The sequence below is a fragment of the Podarcis vaucheri genome, assembly GCF_965113315.1.
Source record: "Podarcis vaucheri genome assembly, chromosome: 1".
NCBI lineage: Eukaryota > Metazoa > Chordata > Lepidosauria > Squamata > Lacertidae > Podarcis > Podarcis vaucheri.
Genome location: NC_138759.1, coordinates 138916130 through 138943461, shown reverse-complemented (window position 1 = coordinate 138943461; position 27332 = coordinate 138916130). Strand labels below are relative to the sequence as shown.

The window sequence follows — 27332 nt, the reverse complement described above, 5'->3', positions numbered from 1 at the left end:
ACCAAGCGGTATTTCAGAGAAAAGTTTGCTAAATTCCTGTTCTCTATAACAGTCCCCGTATTTCCTATGGTTAATTGTGGTGTACAGCAGAGCCAGATGGCAATTGGAAATTACAGACAGAATGAAGTATCAGAAGCAACATAATCTGGAGGACAGCCATGGAATGCTTTGCAAGGAGGCAACAATCTGGAACAAATAGCCCAGCAGCACGCAGGAAAAGGTAAACAGAATGCTTGAAGTGGTGCTGGTTGTTTGAATGAAAAGACACCCAATCCCAAGCAGATGCAACATTTATGGAAATGTCCCACATAAATCCAAGTGTGAAAACATACACATGCAAGAGAAAGGGGGGGGGGAGAAAGAAAGAAAGAAAGAAAGAAAGAAAGGAAGGAAGGAAGGAAGGAAGGAAGGAAGGAAGGAAGGAAAGATTCATTTGGAGTCCCATTCATTGTTCTCTGAAGTCAGTAATTTGGTTTCTACATTCTGGATATGCATTTATTATTCTTACTTTGAGCAAATAGAAATACAGGGAATTTTTAAAAAGTGGAGCATAAAGGAATTGCCATCACTACAGTCATGAAGATGAAAGTTTATTTTGATGTCCATGGATATTGGCCTTACAAGGGAATTCTTCTGTATATGAAAGGTGAATAATTTAAAACATTATCAGTGATGTTGGGGTTTTGTTTTCCATTTGAGGCAAGCATTATGATCTACGAGATTCTTCACTGGCTCAGATTAAAATCCAGATTGGAGGAACCACTCTGTTCGGCTCTACCCCATCTCCAAGGAAAGTGCCAGAAGGGGAGGAATTTGAGCAGAAGCAGACAATGGGATAGATGAGAGGATCTGAACATATTGCACTCTCAACGAAATCTTTGGCTGTCAGATACAAAGACCCAATAATAGAAATTTATTTATGCCCACTAAAATAGAGGTGACTTTTGGAGAAAAAACCCCACGAATTGAACCTGCTGATCTACCAGCTGCTAACTGCATCCTCAGTTCACCAACTGAGCTAAGTGATGCATCAGTACATTCTTCCACCCCTAGCTCCTGCTCGGTGCTTATAAATACTGAAATGCAGATGTTATATGGTCTTGCTGAGGGGATGAAAATCAATATGCAACGTCTCAACAGAGTATCTGCATTTCAACTTGGCAAGGCCTCTCCCATCCTCCTTGGATTTAGAAATACAATGCAGACATGTGGATACTGGCTGTTCAGGAGACTTTCCAGGGTAGGATGTGCCTGGTCATGTGGTAAGAGGAGAGCCAAAGACATATAACTTGTTTACAAGCAGATAAGTTTGAATATATTTTGAGGCATTTGGGTTTTATTCTGCAGATTTGGCTTGTGGTTCAAAACGGATATGCATGGGACTGGATCAGAAGAATAATTTCAAAGCCATTCGCTTCCAAATGGGTTATTTCAATTTTTCAACTTTTTGCTGAGCTACATAGGAATGAATTGCAAAATCTCAAAGCTTCTTTTATTCCAAAGCAGTCCCAAAGATTTAAAAGTTGTCCCATGCCATTACTTTCATTGGTGTTGTGTGTGTGTGTGAACTCTGGGATTGACCGTGTCATCCTTTGTATGTCTCATCAGCAGTGTGCCCCACTAAATTCAGTTGGACTTTCTCCCAGGTCAATGTGCTGAAGAATTGGCAAAACTAAGTAGAGTTGAGGGAAGGGGCATTTCAAAAATTGCTCTTTCACACTGGTGCTAATAAACAATTGACACTATATATTAGCTAGTGTGGCAAAATAGTTCCAAAACCTCTTTTGGGGGGGATTTGCCTAAAAAAGCTCAACAACTGTTCTGTCCGGACTTTCACTTTCTGAAATATGGCAACCCTAGGTTATTGCTCAAAATCAGTTTGCAGACTGCAGACATTTGGGACAGTGAGGAAGGATCTTATTAAAATGTGCTCATGCCATTCAAAAATTCAAATTGCAGAGTCTCCCAAATTGTGTAATGGTAGAAAGAGGCAAGCAATTGGGATGTGTTTGGAGAGTGGGACCTGAAGTGAGGCTGATTTGTAGCCGTTTCGAAAGAAGAATGCCATGGAGTATATTTTCCTTCTGTGCTTACTCCCTCGGGAATTTCAGTGGACGAGATGAGATTATTCTCACAAGTCATTTCCACTCAATGTGCCTCAGAAGACTGTTATATGGTGGCCGTTTTTGTAGTCATCTAAGCTGTGAACAGTATTAGCCTTTGGGGGGAAATTTGTTTCAAAGAACCTGCCAGACTTTATGGATGGTGTCTCTACCTTGTTACAGAGACACCATCCCTTTTACTATTCAGATAAAACGTGAACATGGAAAGAAAAGGTGCACATGCAGGAAAACATCTTTTGTGGAGGAGGAATACAGGTAATCAACTCCCGGACACGATCATGAATTGCCTGTTGGATGGTGGAGTGATTGCATTTTATGGATCTGTTGGGAAGCAACTAATACACAGTAGGAGCAATTCATAGCCGCCAACCTTGGTCTGCCAGATAATGTCCAGTGCAGCCCCAAATTGGGATAAAATAAAATGCAATGAAGCTTGTTCAATCCATATGAATCACTCCTGTTTTATATCATTTTTCTAGGACTCTGCATAGAAGGGGGGAATTTGAATTCAGTTCCCTAGGACTGAGGTGCCCCACCACCTTGCCTATTTCCTGCAACCACGTTTGCACTGCCCAGAGACCGATGTAGAGCCTAGCACAATCTGTCCATGCCTCTCACCCTAGTGCTTGTGTTGCCAGTGCCACCATTAATTCTGTGATACACCTTAAATACGTTGCACACAATTAACATTTATGCACAGTTAATTTGGGTGCTATGGAGAATAGAGAGTAGAGATGGCAACAATACAAGAAACTGGGCAGATAGTGGGGCACATTAGGAAGGAGGATGCAGTAGGCATGGGGTGTGATAGGTTGGCACTGAACCAGGCTGGCTCTTTCCCTAATTTGCACAAATATGAAGCAAACACTGTTTCTTGTAATTCTGTATACAGATACCTTCAGCATTCTACATGCTGCTTCCTGTGGCTCTCTGTCAGCGCCAGCCACAGAGGATACAGGTAAATCAACTGTTTGAGTCTAGATAATCCTGCCAGGCAAGCCTTCCAGACTTTAGTTTCATATGAGAGTCCTCAGAGTCAGACTCATCCATATCAAAGTGTTCCTTTACAGATAATCTTATATACATATATTTTATGTAATCCAGTTTCTCTTTATTTCTAGCCCATTGTGTCCTACACCTTCAGGGTAACTAACAAAAACAATTGTTGGTAAAACAGAACAATGTACTTGATCTAAGTTTAATGAATGCTTCCCACCCTTTCCCAACATTCATGAGTTCCAAAGGCCAATCAAAAGATGTAGGCTTGGGCTGGGGATTCGTCAATGGTGTGATACTCATTGGGGATCTCTAGCTCCCATATTGTCGCTGAGCCTCTTGGGCTTGCCAATTGTAAGGTCAACAATTCGAATCTACGTGACAAATCCTAGAATCTAGACCAATCCTAAACAAACTTGGGCTGATTTGGGTTGATTGAGGATTTTCCTAGAATGTCAGGGCTCTAGACCCAGATTGGGTCACATGGGCTGTCGGAAGAGGAGTTGGTTGGGTGACCACGTGTTTACTTAGGGTTGGTTGATGAGGAGGAGGAGGTTGGGAAGGAGATGCAGGCAGCTATGCTCACCCATCCTTCTCACCGCTGACTGCATGATTAATTTCAGTTTGCATTTCTTAGTCCAGAAAGTATTGATCTGATGTGTAGAGATCTTTTCTATTCTAATTGATTCAAGAGGGTTCTGGAAGCTTCTTGGTGTGAAAGAAACAAGCAGAAGGTTTATGATGTTTGGGATATTCCTTCAGAGAAGCTGAGTGCAGCTAGCTTAAACTGGTTCTCTTATTTCTGCCAGTCAAGGTCATGCTGACTATAAAAGTAAGGCCAGAAGGAGCCTGGGTTTCACTTTCTCTTCCTACCTCTTTTCCTTCTGGTGTGGTGTTCTGAATGATATGCCTAGTGTTAAGGTTTAGACTTATTATAAGTTATTGTAAGTTTAAGTCTGCTGCAACTGGATGTCTTATGGACTGTTCCAATCCTGAATGTACAGTGGTACCTCAGGTTACATACGCTTCAGGTTACATACGCTTCAGGTTACAGAGTCCGCTAACCCAGAAATATTACCTCGGGTTAAGAACTTTGCTTCAGGATGCAAACAGAAATTGTGCAGCGGTGGCGCAGCGGCAGCAGGAGGCCCCATCAGCTAAAGTGGTGCTTCAGGTTAAGAACAGTTTCAGGTTAAGAATGGACCTCCAGAACGAATTAAGTACTTAACCCAAGGTACCACTGTACAACAGATCTCATGTTTGAATCCACACAACGGGGTGAGCTCCTGTTGCTGTGTCCCAGTTCCTGCCAACCTAACAGTTTGAAAGCATACCAGTGCAAGTAGATAAAGAGGTACCGCTGTGACGGGAAGGTAAGCAGCATTTCCATGCACTCTGTCACAGTGTCATTGCACCAGAAATATTACCTCGGGTTATGAACTTTGCTTCAGGATGCGAACAGAAATTGTGCAGCGATGGCGCAGCGGCAGCAGGAGGCCCCATTAGGTAAAGTGGTGCTTCAGGTTAAGAACAGTTTCAGGTTAAGAACAGACCTCCAGAATGAATTAAGTTCTTAACCCAAGGTACCACTGTATTGGATTTGTGACCATTATGTTCATTTGCCTTCAGTAGCAGTAAAGCTCTGCTGGATGAAATACAATTGCCCCTGGCCTATTTTTTGGGAATCCTGCAATCTGTTCAAGTTGTTACTCTGCTCACTATGCATTGGAATCTACTCTGGATCAATACTGAGTAGAATTTCTCAGTTCTCATACTGAGAGCCAGTGTGGTGTAGTGGTTGAGAGTGGTAGTCTCATAATCTGGTGAACCGGGTTCACATCTCTGCTCCTCCACCTGCAGCTGCTGGGTGACCTTGGGCTAGTCACACTTCTCTGAAGTCTCTCAGCCCCACTCACCTCACAGAGTGTTTGTTGTGGGGGAGGAAGGGAAAGGAGATTGTAAGCCGCTTTGAGACTCCTTCAGGTAGTGGTAAAGTGGGGTATCAAATCCAAACTCTTCTTCTTCTAGAATTTCAATGACATAATATGGGTTTAAAGCCCTAGTAAAATGTACAGCTGTGCTATGCCTCCAGTTTGGTTTGGGGTCTGGAATGGGTCCTGGTCACCCCGGATTGGACTGGGCTCAAGAGAGGATCGGTGTACGTATTTACACATGTGTGTGCGCACATGGTAGGTCATAAGCACAACCTGCCTCCAGACCATTCTGCGATGCTGGCTTGCGGTGTCCTGACTGTGATCCAATTCAGGCACATGAGGTAGCGACTGCCTTGGGCAGCAGGATCCACAGGCGCAGCAGATCCAGCCTCCAAGGAATCGCCCGCTGCTGCAGTGGCAGTGACAGCTGCAGCAAACTCCTTGGAGGCCGGATTTGTCACCCCTAGTGCTGCTAGTCAGTTCCTACCCTTGTTCCCAATGGCATTTTGTGTTTTGCCTCAGGTGTCACAATGTATTGGACCCAGCCTGGGTGGCATCTAGAACTGTAGAAGCTGCTCCAGGAGGCTGCCTCACTTGCGATAAACCTTACATATATAACAATACAAACACAACATGTAGGCTCATAGTTAGTAGAGAATATATAATGGAATAATGATATCATTCAGATTATAGAACTAAGCCCATCAAAGTTCATATGTACAATATAACAGAGTGGTAGCGAGGACCGCCAAGCCGTGTGTTCAAAATAGATGTCGTATTCAAAGAGATTCCATCGAGGTTTCTTCGAAGGAGAGACATTTATAAGCAGTTAGTAAACCAGCTAAAGAAAAATGGAATCCAGTACAGATGGGAATTCCCAGAAGGGGTATCATTCTGTTATAAAGACAAGAGATTCAAACTATCTCCCACGCTGGAAGAATGGCAGACGCAACTGATAGACTACATGGAATTGGCAGAAATGACCGGCAGAATTCGAGACCTGGGAGAAGAGATAGTGGAAGAGGCCCGGAAAAAGTTTAAGGACTATCTACAAAAACATTATAAACTGTATGAATGTTAAGAAGATGCAGGATAGAAAACAACATGGCATCAGCAATTTAGTTGAAGGAATTATGAGAATAAGTGATGTTTAAGAAAAAGATGAAATCTGGAGCAATATTATGTTTAAATTAAGTATTTAAGTATTTGATAAAAATATCCAAAGACGGAGACATAATATTTGAAAATTACAAAATAAGAATTGAAATAAGGTAATAAATTGCTGTTTATAATTTTATAATTGGGAACGCAGGAAAGGGAGATGTGAGGAAGTCCAAAAGGTTATGGAAATATGATTTATGGACAGTTGTTTTCGTTGTACTTTTTATATTCTATGTTTATCTTTTTGTTTTTCTCTGTTTTCTTTGTTTGTTATATGTTATATTATGGTGATGGTATTCTATATGTTTGGTGATTTTATTGTTTAAAACCTTTAATAATTTTTTTTTTAAAGAGAGATTCAAACTATCTAGTCCCCAGGAACTGGAGAAATTTGCCAGAAGGTATGACAAAGAATTGGGAAGGACAGAGGGGGGGGAGTTAAGGGGGGACAGACAGGAGGAGACAGAGGCAAGAGGAGGAGAAGAGGAGGAAGAAAAGGAAGCAGACAAAGAAGAAGAGTCTAGCAACAAAGACTTTTAAAGTTAATTTACTGGATCTGCTTGTAAAAGGATGGATACAAATAGAAATTGTTTCCTCTAGAGGGAGTTTTTGAACTGTTGTTGGAGTGGACCTGGGGAACTCTATAGCTGTAGAGATTAAGGATCGTGAGAAACAGACATTGACCTTAGACAAGAATGTTGACACAGGAAGCCTTAGTGTCTGCTTTGTGCAGGACAAGTGCTTTGTTGGAGCAGCTTCATGCGAAGATGGATTTGATGACTACTGCAATTGATAATTTCGGTCAAACAGTGAATACTGATATAGAACCTGCTCAAGAATTGACCCAGGAATCTGCCCTGACAGGGCAAGCCGTGGAGAAGACAAAGGAGGAGGTTGTTGTTGAACCTCAAGTAATACAAGTTGAGAGAGATGCGGCCTTGCAGGAACACAAGCTGTCGTTTCTGATGACTGAATCTGGAGTGAGTCAGACTTGGAGAGACGGAGTCCTGTCGGGACTGGAGATGGCAAGTTGGTCATATCCTCCTATGCAGGGATGTCCTGACTTTTGGGATTTGGTTTTGGGCCAGGAGGAGATTGGAGTGGTTGAGGCCCTCAACTTTGGAGGGACATTGAAGTATGCTTTGGAATATTTTTTGGATTTTAGTGCTAACCATGGAGAACGGGCTGACCGGTCGAGAAGGGATAAAGACATTCTCAGGTTGTTCCCCCGAGATCTACTCCTCAGAGACAAAGGAAGGAAATTAAGTACAAGACCAGCAGAAGACAAAGTAAAGTGCAGGTACAATTATGAAGAAGATCTGCAGAAGGGACATGGAAAAGAGTTAAGAGCCTCGGACATAAGATCACCAGGTTGATGGACTAGATGGAACAGACAGAAAGGACTGACAGAACCCGAGACCAGGAAGAAGAGACGGTGGATGAAGATTGGCAGAAAGTTTAAAAATTCATTTAGAGAAATATTGCAAAATTAATGACTGTTAGGAAAATCTTGGAATGAAACTATTAGGCTTTAGTAGAAATGTTATAAAGAGTTATGTATAAATAAGTTTTTAAGTTCTAGGGTTTTTTATGGTAAGATAAGGTTAAGAGAAATTAAGACAACTAAAGGACAGAATACAGTGAAAGATGGAAAGGATTTGCTGAGAGAATTAATAATTAGAATATAAAAAAGGGAGGTGTGAGGAGGTCGATGAAACAAGTTAATGAAGATAAGGATATGGGAATATTGGATTTGTTATTAAATTTTTTCTTTTGCTCTTGTTTTTGATTTTAGTGTTTGTATGTTTTGTACTTTTTATTCTCTTTTTATTGATTTGTATTGTTTAATCTCTTTTTTCTTGCTTTTTCTTTCTCTTTTTTTCTATGTAACTTTAAATTCCCAATAAATATCATTTTATATAAGACTTTTAAAGTTAATTTAGACCTGACAACTAATTAACAATGGCTTTGAAAATACTGTCATGGAATGTGAATGGACTTAACAATAAAAATAAGAGAAATCAAATTGCACAGGTGTTGATTAAAAAAAATCTTGACATAACATGTTTGCAAGAAACACACGTTGCAAGAAAACATAAAAGAGTTCTAAGTAATAAAAGATTAGGAATAGATTTCGTTGCCTCAGATAAGAACAAAAAAAGAGGAGTGGTAATATATATAAAAGAAAAAATATGACCCAAAATTAATTTATAAAGATGAAGAGGGGAGAGTGATAATAGTACAAATCACTTTCCAAGGGGAGAAAATAAATATTGTTGGAATCTATGCTCCTAATGATAACAAATCAACCTTTTACTCAACATTGGGAGACAAGTTGTTAGAATTGATGGACCAACATTTGATACTGATGGGGGATTTCAACGGAGTGACTATATCGGACTTGGACAGATCAACAAGGAAAAAAGAAACGAACGAAGGCAAACTACCTAAAACCTTTTTTGAATTGGTGAGTAATATGGGACTAATTGACATATGGAGATTCAAAGATCCTACAACAAAACAGTTCACCTTTTTCTCAAACCCAAATCAAAGTTGGGGAAGAATAGATCACATTTGGATCTCAAAAGAATTAATTATGAGAGCTAAGAAAGCGGAAATTCTTCCACAAACATTATCTGATCACATATGGAGTTAAGAGGAAAAGACCCCGCAACCTTCAGATGGAGAATGAATGAGAACTTGTTCAATGATCAGAAGATAATAAACAGGGCGAAAGAGACAATTGAGGAATACTTTAAATATAATTTGAATAAAGGAACAACCATAGAAATAGTCTGGGACGCAAGTAAAGCAGTTATGAGGGGGTTTTTAATTCAGAAAAACAGCCACTTAAGAAAGGGAAGAGAGAAAAAGAAAGAAGAAATCTTGATACACCTCATGGAGAGCGAGAGACAGTTAACAATTAAACCAGAAGATGAAACAATAAAACAAAACATAAAGATGCTACAGGCCCAATTTTCCATGGTGGTGTATCAAGAAGTAGAATGGAGAATTAAAATGATGAGGCAAAAAAATTTCGAATCAGCTAACAAAATTGGGAAATATTTGGCTTGGCAATTAAAGGAAAGGAAAAAAACCAAAATATAATAGGTAGAATAAGGGATGGAGAAAAGATAGTGGAAGACCCCAAAGAGATAAGAAAGATGTTTCAGAAATATTATAAAGAATTATATAGAAAAGAGAGAGACAGATAATAGAATAGAAGAATATTTGGAAAAATACCAATTGCAACAGATTACGGAAGATGAAAGAGAACAATTAAATCAGACAATTACAGAACAAGAAATTCGGAAAACAATAAAAAAAATGAAAATGGGAAAGGCTCCGGCGCCAGATGGCATTTCATCTAAATATTATAAAACATTATGTGACCAAATAGTCCCAGTGTTATGCGAGGTCATGAATAACATCTTAAAAGAAGGGAAAATCCCAGCCACGTGGAAGGAAGCTTACATTACCTTGATCCCCCAAAAAGATGCAGATGGCTTAGAAGTTAAAAACTACAGACCCATCTCCTTGTTAAATAACGACTATAAAATATTTGCTGATGTATTGGCGGAAAGATTAAAAAGACTTTTAAATGGGAAAATTCACAAAGATCAAGCAGGCTTTCTTCCGGGAAGACAACTGAAAGATATTGTAAGAAATGTCATAGACATTATTGAATATTTAGAGAATAGGATAGACAAGCAAGCGGCATTGATATTTATCGATGCCGAAAAAGCATTCGATAACATCTCCTGGAGATTTATGAAAGAAAATCTAAAAGCAATGGGAGTTGGAGAAGGGTTTGGAAAAGGAATTGAAGCCATATATCAAGATCAAAAAGCCAAACTCATAATAAATAGCAATATATCGGAACCTTTTGATATCGCTAAAGGGACTAGACAGGGTTGTCCCCTGTCTCCCCTGTTATTCATAACAGTATTAGAGGTTTTTAACAAGAGGCTAAAAGAAGCATCAGAAGTGAAAGGGATCAAGGTAGGAAGTAAAGAGTACAAAATTAAAGCATTCACGGATGATCTAGTGTTAACATTAGAAGAGCCAAAGAAGAGTTTACAAGAAGCCTTACAGAGACTAGAAGAATTCGGCAAGGTGGCAGGACTCAAACTTAACAAGAATAAGACCAAAATGCTGACAAAGAACATGACCAAGGAAGAGATAGAGGAACTACAACAAAGATCTGGAATTACAGCAGTTAAGAAAGTTAAATACTTAGGAGTATGGATTACAGCAAAAAACATAAACTTATACAAAGACAATTATGAGGCAACATGGAGGGGTATATTAAAAAGGACCTAGAAATATGGGATAGATTAAAGTTGTCATTCTTGGGGAGAATATCCGTGATTAAAATGAAGGTTTTGCCCAGAATGTTATTTCTATTCCAAACTATTCCAGTAATTAAAGGGCTAAAACAACTTAAAGAATGGCAAAAAAACATTAGTAAGATTCGTCTGGCAGGGAAAAAACGCGAGAATAAAAATGAAAATCTTGGTGGATAAAATAGAAAGAGGAGGTTTTTCCCTGCCAGAACTGAGTCTATACTACGAAGCGGGTTGTTTAACATGGGTGAAAGACTGAATAAAATTAGAAAACACCGATCTCTTAGACTTAGAAGGTTTTGATAATAGGTACGGGTGGCACTCGTACCTATGGTATGAGAAGGTGAAAGTTCACAAGGGTTTTCTAAACCATATAATCAGAGGATCAATATTTCAAGTTTGGGAAAGAAACAAAGACCTATTGGAAAGGAAAACCCCTTGGTGGATTTCACCAATAGAAGTTTTAACTATCAAAAAAGTTAATATGGAAGGGGAAAAAGCTACTTATGAAGAACTAATCAAAAAGACAGATCAAGATATAAAACTCAAACCGTATAAAGAGGTAGAGAATTTATATACAGGGTGGTTACAGTATCACCAAGTTAATGATCTACTAAAAGAAGATAAAAGGAAAACGGGATTTGAGGATAAGAAATCTAAATTTAATATTGATATTCTAGAAGGTAAAAATAAATTATTATCAAAAACATACGATTTATTATTGGATTGGTATACGAAAGACGAAGAGATAAAGGAAGCTATGGTTAAATGGGCTATTGATTTTGGCCATAAAATCGATTTTGATGCGTGGCAAGAACTGTGGAATGTAAACATGAAATTTACGGCTTGTACTGCTTTAAAAGAGAATTTGTGGAAAATGATCTACAGATGGCATCTAACGCCGGTAAAGCTAGCAAGGATGTATAGAACAAAAAATAATAAATGTTGGAAGTGTGGAGAGGTAGAGGGTGACCTCTACCATATGTGGTGGACCTGTAGTAAAGTGAAGGGCTTTTGGAAACTAATCTATAATGAACTTAAAAAAATCTTTAAATATACTTTCCCAAAAAGACCTGAAGCTTTTCTACTGGTATTGATTGGAAAGGAAATTGAAAAAAAAGATAAAAACCTCTTTTTATATGCCACAACAGCAGCCAGAAATATGTTAGCTCAGAATTGGAAAACAGACATAATACCGAATATAATGGACTGGCAGGTTAAAATGATGGACTACGCAGAACTGGCCAGACTATCAGGAAAATTAAGAGATCAGGACGAGCAGAAGTTTCAAGAAAATTGTAGTAAATATTTGATGTATATAAGAAACAATTGTAAATCTTTGAAGACACTGGTAGGGTTGGAATAACTTTTACAGCGTGTAGTTGATAATAAGATATATAGAGTACGTGATATTAGAACTTTATTTGATACTTACCAAAGAAATGGAGGGAAGTCAGAGGCATGATAGAGCCTAAGTTAAATATGTAACCTATATGTGTGTAATTTATGAATGTATATATGTGTACTGAAAATCAATAAAAATTTAATTTGCAAAATAGATGTCTAAGGACGTCTCACAATAGTCCTTCAAAAGTTTCAATGGAAGACGTATCAAAAGCCTCAAAAGGACAGTGTCTCCGGAATGATACTACTGTTTCGTAATAGTCTCTGCATTAGCCTACATGTTGTGTTTGTATTGTTGTGATTAAACCTGACATGTAGGCAGTGAATGTGTTTCCACCACATGCTGACTGTGCTGGACAGAATGGGTGCATTCTGAGCACTGGCTAGAATCTGCATTCAACACCACCAGCATCTTGGATTCCTTGGTGGATTATATGTAGTGTGGGCAGAATTCACAAGCTTTCCTTAATCTATCCAATGTGCCACAACAGTATAAATGAAATCTTCCCATGATGAATATATAGTCCTGTTCTTGAAAGCTGAACATTTGTAGTCCATGAAATATGCCCCAGCTCTATTGCAGGAGATAATAGATCACTCTAAATCTTGCGTAGACATAGCTGGGAGTAAACTGAACTCTCTGGGACTTACTTCCAAGTAAACTTGCATAAATTGTATGTGTGTTTCCTTGTTGACTGGTATTTTGTTGTGGGCAAAGTTTGCAAACTGTGCATTCTGTCATTTTGACAGTAAGAAAATGCCTTCTGGTGCATACGTTTTGTACCATTTTTTAAAAATATCATTATAGATAACACAATATTGCAACCATATTGGAAGGGCATAACAGACCAGACTACCTTTTTTAAAACACACACACACACACACAAAAAGTGGTCTCCAATTTAGAGCATAACTAGGGCTACAGCTAAATTATCTGCTTAGATTACAGTGGTACCTCGGGTTAAGAACTTAATTTGTTCTGGAGGTCTGTTCTTAACCTGAAACTGTTCTTAACCTGAAGCAGCACTTTAGCTAATGGGGCCTCCTGCTGCCATTGCGCCGCTGCTGCACGATTTTTATTCTCATCCTGAAGCAAAGTTCTTAACCCGAGGTACCACTATATATGGATAGCTTAATCTTTCACCCAGCAATTCCACTCCTCCCAAGATACAAGCATTGGGTATCTTATAGCATACACCTATATCATCTTTGTGCTAAGACTGGCTAATTCTGGCATCTTAGCAGCTTCCAGGAGAGGGGAGATGCGGAGAAGAGTGTGTTCTACCTGAACACTTGAGTGTCTTGTGGTATGGGAAGAAGTCTAGGACTAGGGTAAAGGATAGGTGCAGTCCCCATTCAAATCTGCAGGCTTTTGCTATTGCCTTTATAGAGGCACCCAAATGCCTCCACTTTTAGTTGGCTACAGTGTTCAAAATTAATGTTTAATTCAACCAGGCAATAAGAAGAAGAAAAAGGCCACATGCATGAAGGACCATTTGTTTTGTATTTTATTGAATTTCATTTATATTAAATTAAAAATATATTTTTGACAGATTCATGTAACAAAAAAGCAGAACAGTTTTCAAATTGTTCAGCTGGGATGATCAGTGTGGGATGAAGCTAAAGCAGGTTGCAATCTACATTTGTCCTAACAAACAGATAAAATTTCCAAGGAACTTGGGAGGTAATACAGAAAAAGAACAATCCTAATCACACAAAGGGAAGGGAAAGAGACACTGGTTTCTCCCATAGCTTCCAAAAGCAAAAGGAAAGGGAAATGATACTAAAATATATAGATAGCTAAATATTAACAAAAGTTAGTTATGTAATTTTTAACAGTGCATAATCCTTCATAGCTGAAAGATGAAAAAACTAAAGGTTAAAGTAACATTACACCACACACAATTTGCCATATCCTCCTGTGTAAGCAGGTGCAGGAGGTTGAACACACCACAATAGTGCTAACACAGAATCACACAGAATGTCAAAATGAGACCTCCAATCGAACCTGCAAGGAGAGAAACAAATAGGGGGCAAATGGGAGGGGGAGGGAGAGAGGATGGAATCACAGGCCAATTACTTATATACAAATCAACCTTAAGAAAATTATGTTCCAAGGAATGAGGCCCACAAAGGAAAATAAAAACTACATTATCCTTATTTACATATGCAACTAGCCATGTCTTTAACAAGCTATAAAAATACTATTCACATTTTCAAATTAACATACAGTAGTTTTGTTTTTAAATTTTTGTTTCAAAAAGGCAGCTAACTCTGAATGCATTGTCTCACATGAAATGAGGATGCAAAATCCACAATACATGGATGCATGGTGTCACTTTCCTGTAAGTTTACAAGGTGAAAGTATTTTGTTCTTTGCATTTTTAACAGTTGTACTAGGAATGGAGTGAAATAGCTAAACCCAGGATGTTCTCACAGCCCAATCCTAAGACATACTGCACTAGCAAATAATTTTGTTTAGGATGCAGCTTGGGCACAGTTCTGTCAACAAACAATGTTGCTACACTGGGAGAGATTCTTAAGAGACCAGGATTCAAATTTTTGTCTTTGTGTACACCATCCCTGGGTCCATCATCTAAAAACAGCAGAGCAAATTTGGGACTAAAGGAAGTTGACAAACTCACCACTTCTCTTTGTCAGAGTGTATCAGTTGTTAGAAACTGGTCCATAATTCAAGCTTCCTAAAAACCATGTGGCCAAATAATATTTGGAATAAAGAACTTTCAATGCTACCATAAACATGTTGTGTTTCTTGCATTTAACTAAATTTAGCTCCACTGAAACCAGTCGGACTACCAGGGCAATCCTATGCGTATCGTTGCAAAACTAAGCCCCACGGAGTTCAGTGGGGTTTAAAAATAGGGAAGTGCGTATAGTATCGCAGCATTAATTGCCCCAAATCTGATCTGGGTTAGGAAGCAGATTGCGATGCATATTTATTTTAGAAAGGAAAGCAATTTCCATATTGAGTTTTATTCAATAACAAATTAAAAGCTTTATATTAATAGGGGAAAACATGTTAAACATGTTAGAATTTTTTTAAAAATGGGCTGCAATCTTAACAGGGAGTTCCAACCTAACAAAATACATTACATTGCATGTGCATAAAAATTATATGCACTACATTTGCTTTTACCTTTCTCTTTATCTGCTATGAAGAACTTAAAGTTACTTTGCAAACTAGGTGAGTTTACCAAGTAGCATGGCTTAGTCACTATAGAGCTAAACAACTGAATCATTCCTTTAGAATCATAGAATCATAGAGTTGGAAGGGACCCTGAGGATCATCTAGCCCAACCCCCTGCAGTGCAGGAATAAGCAGCTGTCCCAGACGGGGATCAAACTTGCAACCTTGGCGTCATCAGCACCACGCTCTAACCAACTGAGCGAGTGTGTGGATCTGGTGGCCAGAACTAGAAAAGAGGGTGGAAAAAACCAACCTGCAGGTTCATTTTGGAAAACACTCACCCCTATGGAGAGTTTCTTTTAAAAAAACAAAAACCCTCAGAAAATCAATATTTCAGCAGTGAAAAAGTTAAAAACCAGACATAATGTACATTGTACTGGCTTTGAGCTTGACCCACAATTCCATTAGGGCAGGGGTCTGCAACCTTTAAGCCCAAAAGAGCCACTTGGACCCGTTTCCGAAGGGGAAAAAAACTGGGAGCTGCAAAACCATTGCGACATTTAAAAGAAATATATCTCCAGAGCTGCGATCTGACAGCGGGCGGGAAGGTGACGTCGGGACTAACGCACGCACCGCCCCCATGCGACGTCACAGCCAGTACAGTGCCCGCCACAGTGGGGAGTGTCAGGGCGCACAATGCGCCTCCTTCCCTCGCTAGTATCCGCCCCGGAGCCGCGGCAAAGGTGTAAAAGATCCACATGTGGCTCCGGAGCCGCGGGTTGCAGGGCATCGTATTTGGGTCTATGCAAATTTAGTCTCATTGAGAGTTGTGGCTCACTCAGATGGGTGCAGAATGTGGCATGTGAACATGTAGATTGTTGCTGCTTGAACAGTTTGAACCAGTTCCGTCCCATGTGTAGAACAGATACCCTGTCTATATCCAAATGGCCAGTGATTTCAACTGGAATAAAAACTGTGTACACCCAAGCACTTCTTTTAACTGGATTATGCATTTCCTGCTTCCAGAGGATCATTTTGTTTCCTTGCATTCAAAGTTAGCTTACCTTTGCACAGCTGCTCAGTTTAATTATCGACCCATTTAACAGCAGTACCGTTTTATGCTACATATTTCATAGTACCTCACTTCAAAATAACGGATTACATGTCTACACTTATAAAATACCATTCACAGTTTGTTACTGTGGTTATCGCCCCCAAAATGGTTTAGTCCGCTGAGTGCTTATGGATAATAATGCAAGCTGACTTTCATGGCAGTAGAAAGGAATTGTTTTCAAACAATGGTTATTAAAATAATCCAAATGAAGGTGCTTTTTCCTTGTGAGTAGCTGTAAGGTGCATTTCAACTGGCCCACCTTTCAGTGCATCCTGTCACCCTGGATAGTACCTATTCAAATTTTGTTGTAAGGTTAGCCTCCCCTGTCAGTTAGCAAAAAGCTTCCTGTATCACCCTGATTTTCCTTCTCTCTTTTCATTGAATTTATGCTCCAGTCAGTTGCTAGGGCTAATGCTATTCATTTGCTGTGAATCCATGCACATGAAAGCTGGTGTTTGACAAAGGACTCAGATTTGCAAGACTTAGTTTTTTTAAAAAGCTAAGCATGCTTCTGCTTATCATGCTGGAAATTAATTTGAAAGTTAGCAAGTTGTGTCTGCACAACAAGGAAGTTTTTTCCAGTAAGCATGAGTCCTGAATGCTGTACGGCTACTTGTTCACACTTCATGGTCCCTACTCATGTTCTACTAAAAACCTCCTTCTAATGCCTATCCTACAGCTTCTACCAACACAACTAGTGCAAAAGCAAAAACAACAACAAGAAGAACACCCTTTGTAGCTGCTTCAGCATAATGCATGCAACTGATGATTTGTATGCAAAAATGAAAACTTGCATAAATATTATTGATGTTCTCAATACATATTGAGTGCTGTAGTCCATCTTTCTTGGTGGAGACTTTGATGCAAAGTATGAACATCCCTTGCTATATGCCTTCAGAGGCTAAGGAAACTCACAGCTTAATGAAGCTATGGTTCAGGAAAGAACTTACCTCTGTGCTCAATGTAAATTGATCTGACACGAGTGTCTAACACAGGTACCATCGAAGTCAATTGGTTGTTCCCTGCTAAATTTCAGCTGGTTTGCATCAAGCCCCCAGGTGATTAAAGTCAAAGATGTGCATAAGCACATTTTCTGAAGTGGCAGGCTATGTGCGCACACAATGATTACAACGATCGCACCCAGTTGCAACATGCTACCGCAACAAGATCAATAATAATTACAGCTAACCGTATAATCACTCTGTGAATGTGGGAATGAAATGGCACTGTTTGTGCTGTAGGGAATTACTTCACAAGGGAACAAGAAAATTGAAATCTATCCCTTGCTTGTTTTTAAGTGCAAACACTGAAGGAAGGAAAAGATACAAATTGGCCTTTTGCATTCTGAAGTGCTGGTGTTTCTGGCCATGGAACATCCTTGGTTTACATTTGTCCCTAATTTTTAACAGTAGATATCCTTGTAAAGCTTTCAACTGAGTCATGTAAAGAAATAGCATCCAAAGAAACAACTCCAAATGCTTACTCCAACATCATTTTATTTTTCTACAACTATGTTCCTAAAGGGCTTAAACCTGAACTCTAGGCAAGGTCAAAATACTGTATTTTCCTGTGTATAAGACTAGGGGTTTTTTTTTACCCAAAAAATAGGTTTAAAATTGGGGCTTGTCTTATATATGGGTAGTGCTGAGGGGTGTTTCCTTAATTTGGAGTCCCCAAAAATAGGGGCATCTTATACATGGGGGCGTCTTATACACGGAAAAATATGGTAACTTAATTTAATTAACACAGCCACCCTTACAATCGGTCACTCTGACTTCCTTGGGAATGCTAGGCAATGCGTGAAGGATCTGTGAAGATCAGATCTATGAGAACACTAAATCTAGTTCCTTTTATTCTTGGTCTGAGTACTTGTGCTTACTAGAGAACTTTGTATGGTTCAACAGCCGATAAAGTTGGGGCAGTATTATATACAGTGGTACCTCGGGTTACATACGCTTCAGGTTACAAACTCCACTAAGCCAGAAATATTACCTCAGGTTAAGAACTTTGCTTCAGGATGAGAACAGAAATCATGCTCCGGCGGTGCGGCAGCAGCAGGAGGCCCCATTAGCTAAAGTGGTGCTTCAGGTTAAGAACAGTTTCAAGTTAAGAACGGACCTCCGGAATGAATTAACTACTTAACCCGAGGTACCACTGTATCCCATTTACCTGTTCTATGATACCTTCAAAAGCACCTCACATACTATGGGGCCAGCACAGCTACAACATCCTAAACACACAGGTTTGACAGATACCAACCATTTTCAGTGTATTATGATGCCTTGTTAAATTAATGCCTATTATAGAAACACAGTGATTTCTTGCATGCATTAGTTTTGCTTTGCTGAATACTCAACATTAGCAGCACTGGGGAGTCTGAGTTTAAGTGAAAATGAGTGAATTATAAGGGGCATTGTTTTGAAAGCAAAGAGGAACATGGAAACCATAGAACTAAACTTCCCATTCCAATATGGAGAAAATTATAAAGTTACAAAGATAGGATTGAAAGCATCACACACATCAAGTAAACCTTGGGAATTCAAATCTACCTTCCTGTCTGCTTGCACAGTAACTCTACAGCTCTAGTAGAAAGGAATTTCTTCCGCTCTGCCCTCCTCCATGTCTTCTGAACATTTAAAGGTATGGCTGCAGAAGGCTACAGAAAAGTCTTAAATGTAAATATACTTAAACAACACCAAATAAAGAGATACTTACATAGCTAAGGCACAAGGAAAACTACAACTAAAAATGTTCAGACCAGACAACTCTGCCTTTCCCCATTCCTTGACTGGGCAGAATGTTCCTCACTTCTGTTGTTTTTAACTGAGAATGATGGAGCAATAAAGGTGATTTTTTTAAACAAGTCAGCTGCTGAAAGCATGCAGCACTTTCAGCTTCAGTTTTGGCTTCTGGTTTTAGTGAATACTTTGAAAATGTAACTCACAGTGTTTCCTTTGGGCTCTGAGCCCAAATAACAGCTGACAAGAAATTCACATCACACCTCTGTAAAGGGCAATATAAGGCAATGTATAATAATTCAGAGCGAAAAAAGCTTGCTCCCTTAGCGCATGTGCCTTTCAAGAGAGGTAACATTTCCCACAGTACCCAGAGTTCAGGCCCCTTTATCTTCAAGTCATGACTGCTGTGTGTTTTGGCTGGTTTGCTGTGTCCCTGCTTGAAGCAAATGTCAATTATTTCCCTCCTTTGTCACTTCTGGAAGTTTCCTCAGTGATATTAACTACAGGAAGGCTATGGCAGGGTATTGCCTAACTTCTATAACTTTTCCACAAATTGTGCAATATCGGTACCTGTGTGATTTCCACTGTGGCAGGGTATATTTTCTTTAATCTACAGGATGCAACGCAGTTAGCAGTGCTAACTACAGGGCTCTTCAACACAAACAGAAGGACGTCTGGCCTGAGGATACAGTTCTCACAGCCGAGCTGCTACCGCTGAGAAGATGAGGCTGGAAGCTTTATTTACCCTGTTGTCTTTCTTAGCAGCATGATCCCAATGAAATCACGCTACTCACAGGCTTTTTTGCATTTAAAGGGAGACATGCTGGTTATTAAAGAAGATTTTTTTTAAAAAAGGTGGTGAGATGAAGATTAAACTGCACTAAGAATTCATTTTGGTCTTCTGGAACAGATCAGAGCCCATCATTTCATGCAGTTTCCCAAAGAATGCTGCCTAAGAATGCTTTGGCAAAGGCCGGACACGGCAGAAGCAAGCTGGGCGGAAGTGAAGTTGCCTGACCCTCTGGCGATGGCGTAAGGACAAGGGTGCGTTTACTAAGCTAGAGGAAGGATGCTATCTCTACCAAGCAAAAAATGTCCCCCACCCAAAACAGAAAAAAGAAATGCTAGTTTAAAGGTTGCTTCTCCTTTTGCAGGAATCAGACTGGTTGCTTAGGTAATGGCGTATAAGCAGGTAGCTATTTGATACATTCAAAGTTTTTAAATATAGCCTTGGTGTACATGTGAGAAGAAAAGTCTGGACTAGGGATGAGGGAAAGACTTGATTCAGGAAGCACTGAAAGCCGAATCGATCAAATTTGTATTTTAGAAACAATATGCAAAGCAAACACAGCTATCCTTCAAAGCTCCACCGAATTCAAGTTTTGTGATGCAGTTTCCAACCCACCATTGTTTACAAAAATGCATATTTTAGGGGGAAGTGTAAATAAAAATGAAAATATTTAGGGAAAATGACTTGCAGAAATGATTGTATTATGGAAAAAATGCTTTCAAAAATATGTACATTAGTCAAAACTGCATATAAAAGGCATAGCTCACCTACTATGGAACTGCACAGTAATCCAATTTTCTGGAAGGAAGTGCAGGGGCTAGAATTAATCTGGTTCTCTACAAATCCCTCTTAACAGGCAACTCTACCACTGCAGTTGGTTGCATACCTGCCAGGTGGGGATTATCAAAAGCGCAAGAAGGAAGGCTCCACTGAGCCATGTTGTCATCAAAAGAAATATTGGAACTATCTGGAGTACACCAAGCACAGCAACCTGGAGACAGGACCTCCTGCAACCAGCATCCCATGAAAAAATTCTGCTCTACAAAGTTCAAGCTTCCAAGAGATTTTGAGTGCATTTTTGGAACTGTTTGCCGAATAATATCTGCATTTAGATGTAATGGGAGGCACACTGCAGCGATGGGAATTTCCCCAAGTTAATGAATGTTAATCTAGGACTACAGCAGAACATTGACACACATTCATCAGAGTGCGGAAACCTAGACACACTTTAGCTGAGTGCCAGAGATGATAATACTGTAGCTATACAAACAAGACGAAGAGGCCATGAGCTCAAAGAGAGGGAGCAAAACTGGGGGGGGGGGAGAGGAACTAAAGGATTATACCATTTTATTGTAATAATATGAAAAGCCCAATAAACCATGTAATAAAAAGGGAAATGCTCTGAAATAATAATGAATTTTCATAAGGATTTTTAAAAAATTTAAAATCACAGACTGCTGCAAAATGTGGAGAACAATTTAAGGCTGGAAACATGGACGACAGAAGATTATTTGGGTTACCTGAAATATATATGAAATTCACAAATCCTTCCATTCATAGTCTGGACTGAGAACATGGCATGGAGGAAGGAGTTTTCCTTTCTGTCATTCCCAAAAGCCTGTAGAGTTTTACTGTTGAACAAACTGGTATTAGGTGAATAATTGCAATCCATTTTTTCATGTCCCCACCTGGACAGGCCCTGCTAGTTCCCAAAACTTTAAAGTGGGGTGGGAGGGGAGCCACCCAGATGTTGTGGGACTTCAACTCCCATCAACCTCATCCTGTGTGGCCAGTGGTCAGAGATGATGGGAGTTGCAGTCCAGCAACACCTGGAAAGCCACCTCTGCTTTAAATAGATAGAAATGGACACGCATCCCAGCGCCACTGGAATAAGAGATTCAAATGAGGTCACAGCCTGGATTTCATCTCACACAATCAATCAAACTGACTTCCTTATACATGCATTTCCCAGAATTAAAAGTTAATATGCTCCATCAATTCATATTTTGAGAATGCTATGGGGGGAGGAACAATTTACATTTTCTTTTACTCTGCGGGATTGTTTCCTTTATGCAGTACTTATCTTGAATTGCCAAAAGCCCTGCACATAAACAGGTTTCCATCTTTGGTTAGCAATAGCATGCCAAGATGCTTTGGTGAATTTCTCTCCCCTGCCTCCCCCATTCTCTTCAAGCGCACAGGCGTTTACTCTTTATAGGAAGCAAATATATATTACCATTTGGCTTGTAAAGGCTTTTTACATGTGGGGAAAGCAGGACTGCATGCTATCCCTTGAATTTGCGGCGAGCTTTCCATTTATGTTCATTGAGGCAGCTCAGTCCTATGGACCTTAGGCTCTCAATAACTTATGCTCTGTCAAATATAAACAAACACACTAACCTGCTGAGGATTCCTGAACCACCAATTTTGAAACGGGTAATCTGGGGAACTGAAGTATTGCTAACTAACAGCACACAGCTCTGCATAGGATCCAACATTTGCAAAGGAGCCAAAACCAGCAGTTACCAGGAGAAGAGCTCCCCTGTACGCTCTTCATTGTGAAATGGTCAGACAGCTATCTGTCTGGAGACTTCTATATTTGAAGACCCAGGAAAACCACCATAACTTTGCCTCAGTAATCCTATGGTATATATGGCTATAGCAGTGAAATCTCCACTGATGGTAGAAAATGTTTCCTTAACACTTGCAGCATCCGTAGGGTCAAAGAATGTTCTGCTTTCATCTAGCAGGCTCCCTAAGAATGTAGGAATCACCCTACTTAGTAGGCCATCTTATTTCCAATGGTGGTAGAAGCCTCTAAGTTGGATATGAAAATAACACTTTCTCCCTGTAGTCACCCCTGGGGCAATACAACTGGTTTTCAGAACCCCCTTAAAAGCCACTCTCTACCACCTCCCTCAATGGGTAAACTAAAACTTCTGAAATCAGTGAGCAGCCAGCACTTGAACACCAATTCTTTGCGTTCTGCACACACTGCTTTTCTGCTGTTACAAATGGGAATTTGGCCAGCACATCAAGAGAATAAACTTCACCAGGCCTGCACACATTTCTGTCCATTGTGCAATTGATTCTGACACTAAACATTGTATTATGAATGTCTCCTTCCTTCTCGCTGCAGTTTGACACATATTTTGAGTAACTAACAATATTTTTTAGAGAAACTGTGTAATTGGAAATAAGTCTCATGCCTACAGTAAGCACTCTTCTACCTGGCAATTAAATGCAGATACTTAAAATTAAGCATTTTCTGGAAGAACCCAAGTTTTGTACTGCTTTAGTGGAAGGAATGAAAAAATCTACTCTCTCACACACAAAATGTAATTTCCAATAACTGGGCAGACTAATACTTTACATGCAGAAATAAGGCCAATCCGATGTGAAGTCAGGTCTCACTCGGCTCCATCTTTAAAGCAAAACAAACCTAGAAATATGCATTATTAGCTCAATGAGGCTCAGGTCATATTACACCACGTAGTTACTTAGTACATAATTTGTTCAATTCTGGGCAGAGAGAGATTGAACTGGCTCAGGAAGTTCAAGAACCTGTAGTCTGAAAGACAGAGGAATATATGCCTCCTGATATGGAATGGACTTTTGAGAACCAGAAATCCCCGAGTTCCTGCCTAGCAGCATCTCCTGTGCACAGACATAAAAGAGTTGACCGGGTGCAGCCACCAGAAGGCGGGCTAAGCACCATCATGTTTACTGGGATCCCCAGGGCAGTGGGAGCCAGTGTTGCTGACAGAATATTTGAGAGTTGATGAGCTGGTACTCCTGCTTCCAGGGTGACCAGAATAACATGCTGGATCCCAGCGACAGGGAACAGTGGCTAGAGGGCAGTTATCACTCATCTTTAAATATACATTCATGCCATGTCCGGCTATCATCATATACCAAGGAGCCAAAAAACACAATAAACCCAAGCAAACGAATATCAAGAAGCAAAAGCACAAGCTTCCATGGGTTTTCTCAAGACATGTCAAATGTCTATGAAATTTCTTTGTGGATCACGAGTGCTTCCCAAAATGACCTCACAATCTGAGTTTGCTACTTGGACCACTCTTGGGTGACCATGGGATCTACAATGGCTTGTAGGATGATGTGCTTTCAAAATCTACCTTGGCCAGAGGATTGGGTGTGGCAAGAGCTCCCCGTGCCCTGGCTCCATGCCCTGGCTCTTCTCTGCTCAACTTGCCTGGGGTTTTGGGCTGATAGCTGCAGAGCTATCACCTGTTCTGGACCCTGGATGTGACTGCTATGCAAGGAGTCCTGCCTTGGTCACTGAGAGCCTTTGGGGTCACTCTGTTGGTGTCTAAGAGATAAGGTTAGTAGGGCTGTGCTAAACCATTTTTAAAAGGCTGAGACTTTTAGCATTCCCTTTCCCCCACACAGGTGTTTTGCCCCTTAAATTCCAGCCATAAATAAGTACTACTCTGTTGCTTGGTGACAGAGAGAGGCTGGAGCATCACAGAAACATACTTTATGAGCAAATGGCTACCTATATCAAGTCAACTCCTGAAACTATGAGCTTTGTTTGTTTAGCAGAATAAACCTGGAAGCTAGTTCTTGAAATATCCCCTAACATGCTTCTCTAAAATGCTGAAGGCACCCCTTGACTTGTTTTCAGTCTAATAGGATATGTGAAGTATTTTGACTCAGCTCCCTGCCATTATTGAATGCGCTTGGTTTTAATCATTACTAAAGTGCATACAACAAAATACTATTGCCCCTCCTGCAATTTCATTCAACATATAGTGAGCCTGCAATCCATTTTCCTGGGATTAAGCCCCATTGAAATCTGTGGGGCTTACTTCTGAGTAGATAGGATTGCACTGTAAGAATGAGGGTGATCCCCCCCCTGCCCCTACTAGATATTATGTCTTCAGAGCTGTATAAATAACCTCGAGCTAAAAAAAAATCCAGTCATGAAGGGAACAAACTAAAAAAAAAAACTTTTAAAAAAATTAAAAATAGCATGTAAAAGCCAGCAGAGAATGAAGGTTCGTAGATGAGAGAAAGCTTTGAAATTATTTACAGTTTTGACTGAGAATGTAATAGCCATGCACACCCAGAATTTCTAAAACCTTGCTTCGCGTTTCTTCTTTGTGCTAGGAAAGCAATAAGCAGGCCTCACCACAGTCTTTGTCTGCTAGTCCAAGTCAGTCCAGCACTTCTTCCCGCAATTCCCCCTGCCCTGTAATCTGCTTTCCTTTCTGAGGCAGCCCCAAGGCGAGTTACTCCTTCAGCAGTTTTCCTGTGAGCAGTCGTTGCACTGATGAACAAAGTTCCAAAGACTTCACTTTGTTTTGGCATTTTCCACAGTCATCTTTTATATATATCTATATTTATATATCATTATAATAATAATTCATTTTACATTTTAAATTATTTTATTTTGCTGGTCACTTCCATATTGCTTCATTCAGATTCCAGAATACAGTTCAGGGTGAGGACAAAAATTAAAAACGTAGCTTAAGTGCAAATGAATTTTCCAGTGATCTGCCATGTGCGTTTTCTTCTTTATGAATTGAAGTCTGCCTCCTGACCCTGCCTCCTTTAGAAGCAGGTCACCCTTAAACAAAAACAACCCCAAAACCATGAATTAAAAGAACAACAACGATGGATTTTCTCCCTCTGTCCAGTCCTCAGTATTCTCTACTGCTTCCCAACTTTAGCTGATAAACCAGAAGAAACTGAGGAGAAAATAGCTACATTTTGTATTCAAGAAGTATAAAACATCAACAGGAGGCTCTGTGCATATAAATCTTGGTTGGTGGCTTGCCCTCAAAAAATGAGATGTTCTTGTTTTCCCTATAATTTTGGCCTTTGTGTCCTGAAATCATTTTTGCTTTCAAAACATTTGTTCTCCTATTGACCTGTAGAAAACCTGTAGTGTCATGCACAGAAGCATGAAGACGTTAGGTCTGTGCAGTTAGAAAACAGACCCCCAACTGCAGAAGTGGTGGAGAAGGGGGGAACTGGCCGGAGAGTCATGTGATCTTCATTGTGATCCCTTTGATGGATGGACGGATGGACGGACACAGTGAACAAGATGGGAATGGCAAGCTGCGTTAGCCATTTTGTTTATGTGGTAGAATATAAAGTGTTAAAGAAAGAAGTCGGATTCTCAATCTCATTACGTCATCACTCATGATATTAAAAATGTCCTTTCCTACCCTCTCTTTTCCCTCCCCCTGCCCAAAACCGCACTGCCCCCTCCAGGATTGCTCCGGTGGCTCTCAGCATTTCCTGCTGATAGAAGCTGGCACTGTTGTGACTTTCCCTGCAGCATCAAAGCTGAATTGCTACGTGGAGAACTAGTTGGACAGCAGGCAACACCGCCACCGGCTTTTACTAGTATTCATTGGCTTGTCTGACCTCCTGGCCCTGCGGGTGCACAGAAAGTGAGAAATGCCAGCCTTTCTCCCTCCCTCCCTCCCCACTGCTTCATTCACTCTTTACTTTTCTTTCTTCCCAGCTTCCTGGAACAAATGACTTAACTGTGCCTTTCCATTTGCAGACAACCACCTGCAGGAAGAATTGGCAAGAAAAGGAGAAGAGAGGGTAAGAAGAAGGGACAGAAGAGAAGGGAGACAGAGACGGAGGAGAAAGGAGAGTGCTGGTATATGGGTCCCCCATGACTTCCACGCTTTGGGGATTACACCACTGTGTTTCGGTGTCTGTAGGGCGGAGGGGGCAGCATTGTGCCAGGCTTCAGGGAGAACTCTGAGAGGTATTCGGGGTTCTCTGCCACAATGGGCCGGATCCTTCCATTTTGTTTGTAAAAATATTTTGTGCTGTATTCCTGCAGATAGTCCGGGTGCTGTAGGGTACTCCGTGGGGGCAGGCTGTGATTCCAGTAACCTGGGTTGTCAAACGCCTTCTTGGGTTTCTCTGGCAATGGAAGCCCGTTTTTCTTCAGGTACTCTGCATTCTCGAAGGTGCCTGTGAAGGTGTTGAGGTACAGTGGCTCATTCACATACTCATCCTCTGCTATGGGTGGGCCATTTTGGCCATTGTGATATTCTGGGTTGTCCAGCGCTTGAAGATCACCATTTTTCCGCCGAGAGACAAATGGGTTCTCCTCCACAGGATTCAGGTGATCTAGAAATTATAAAACCCATATGAGCCAAAGAAACAAACCACATCTGAATGGAACCTAATTTGAAACAAATTTGTTTTAATATTTCTATGTTGTCAAGCTGTACCATGATGGGTTACAAAAAAAGAATACCAGCTGATATTAGGAAGAAACAGATGAGCATTGTGCTGGTGAGTTGTTCCAAGTGGTTTAGTGGGCTGGACTTTAACAGACTTCATGAAGCAATGGATTGATATGAAAATGTTGCTAATTCCTAGCTAGAGAGAGAGTTGAGTCTGGGTGGGGGAATCTGTGGGCATCCATATCTTGGTTGTGCTGCCACTCCCATCAGCCCCATCCAGGATGCTCAAAGGCCAGGGATGATGGCAGATGTAGTCCAGTAACATCGGGGGGGGGGGCCCTACAACTTCCCATTCCTGGATTAGAGCTTCTTGGGTACGGATCTAACACCAGCT

General features: G+C 40.3%; 2 protein-coding genes across 7 annotated transcripts in view; one reads left to right on the top strand and one right to left on the bottom strand.

Moving 5' to 3' along the window:
- LOC309535346 (uncharacterized protein) lies at window positions 1–26416 on the top strand (the record flags this gene model as incomplete). Of its 3 annotated transcripts, none has more annotated exons than XR_014221182.1 (4): window positions 1–1262; window positions 2311–2378; window positions 3016–3081; window positions 26296–26405. XR_014221182.1 is itself a non-coding variant. In XM_082228368.1 (4 exons), exons 1-4 carry the CDS (start codon window positions 159–161, stop codon window positions 26414–26416), a joined length of 342 nt encoding a protein of 113 aa, XP_082084494.1. In that variant the 5' UTR covers window positions 1–158. The 3 variants fall into 3 exon arrangements, 1 of the variants encoding a protein (XP_082084494.1); XM_082228368.1 differs by having other exon boundaries at window positions 1–220; window positions 2286–2378; window positions 26296–26416; XR_014221183.1 differs by lacking the exons at window positions 1–1262; window positions 2311–2378; window positions 3016–3081 and adding an exon at window positions 18052–25845 and having other exon boundaries at window positions 26296–26399.
- Window positions 25845–27332, bottom strand: part of ERBB4 (erb-b2 receptor tyrosine kinase 4) — an 873292-nt gene continuing 871804 nt past the window's right edge. For all 4 annotated transcript variants that reach the window (XM_082228041.1, XM_082228042.1, XM_082228043.1 and 1 more), the window contains one exon: window positions 25845–26879. In XM_082228041.1, coding sequence (XP_082084167.1) covers window positions 26434–26879 — 446 coding nt within the window. In that variant the 3' untranslated portion in view covers window positions 25845–26433. The remainder of the gene's footprint in view (window positions 26880–27332) is intronic.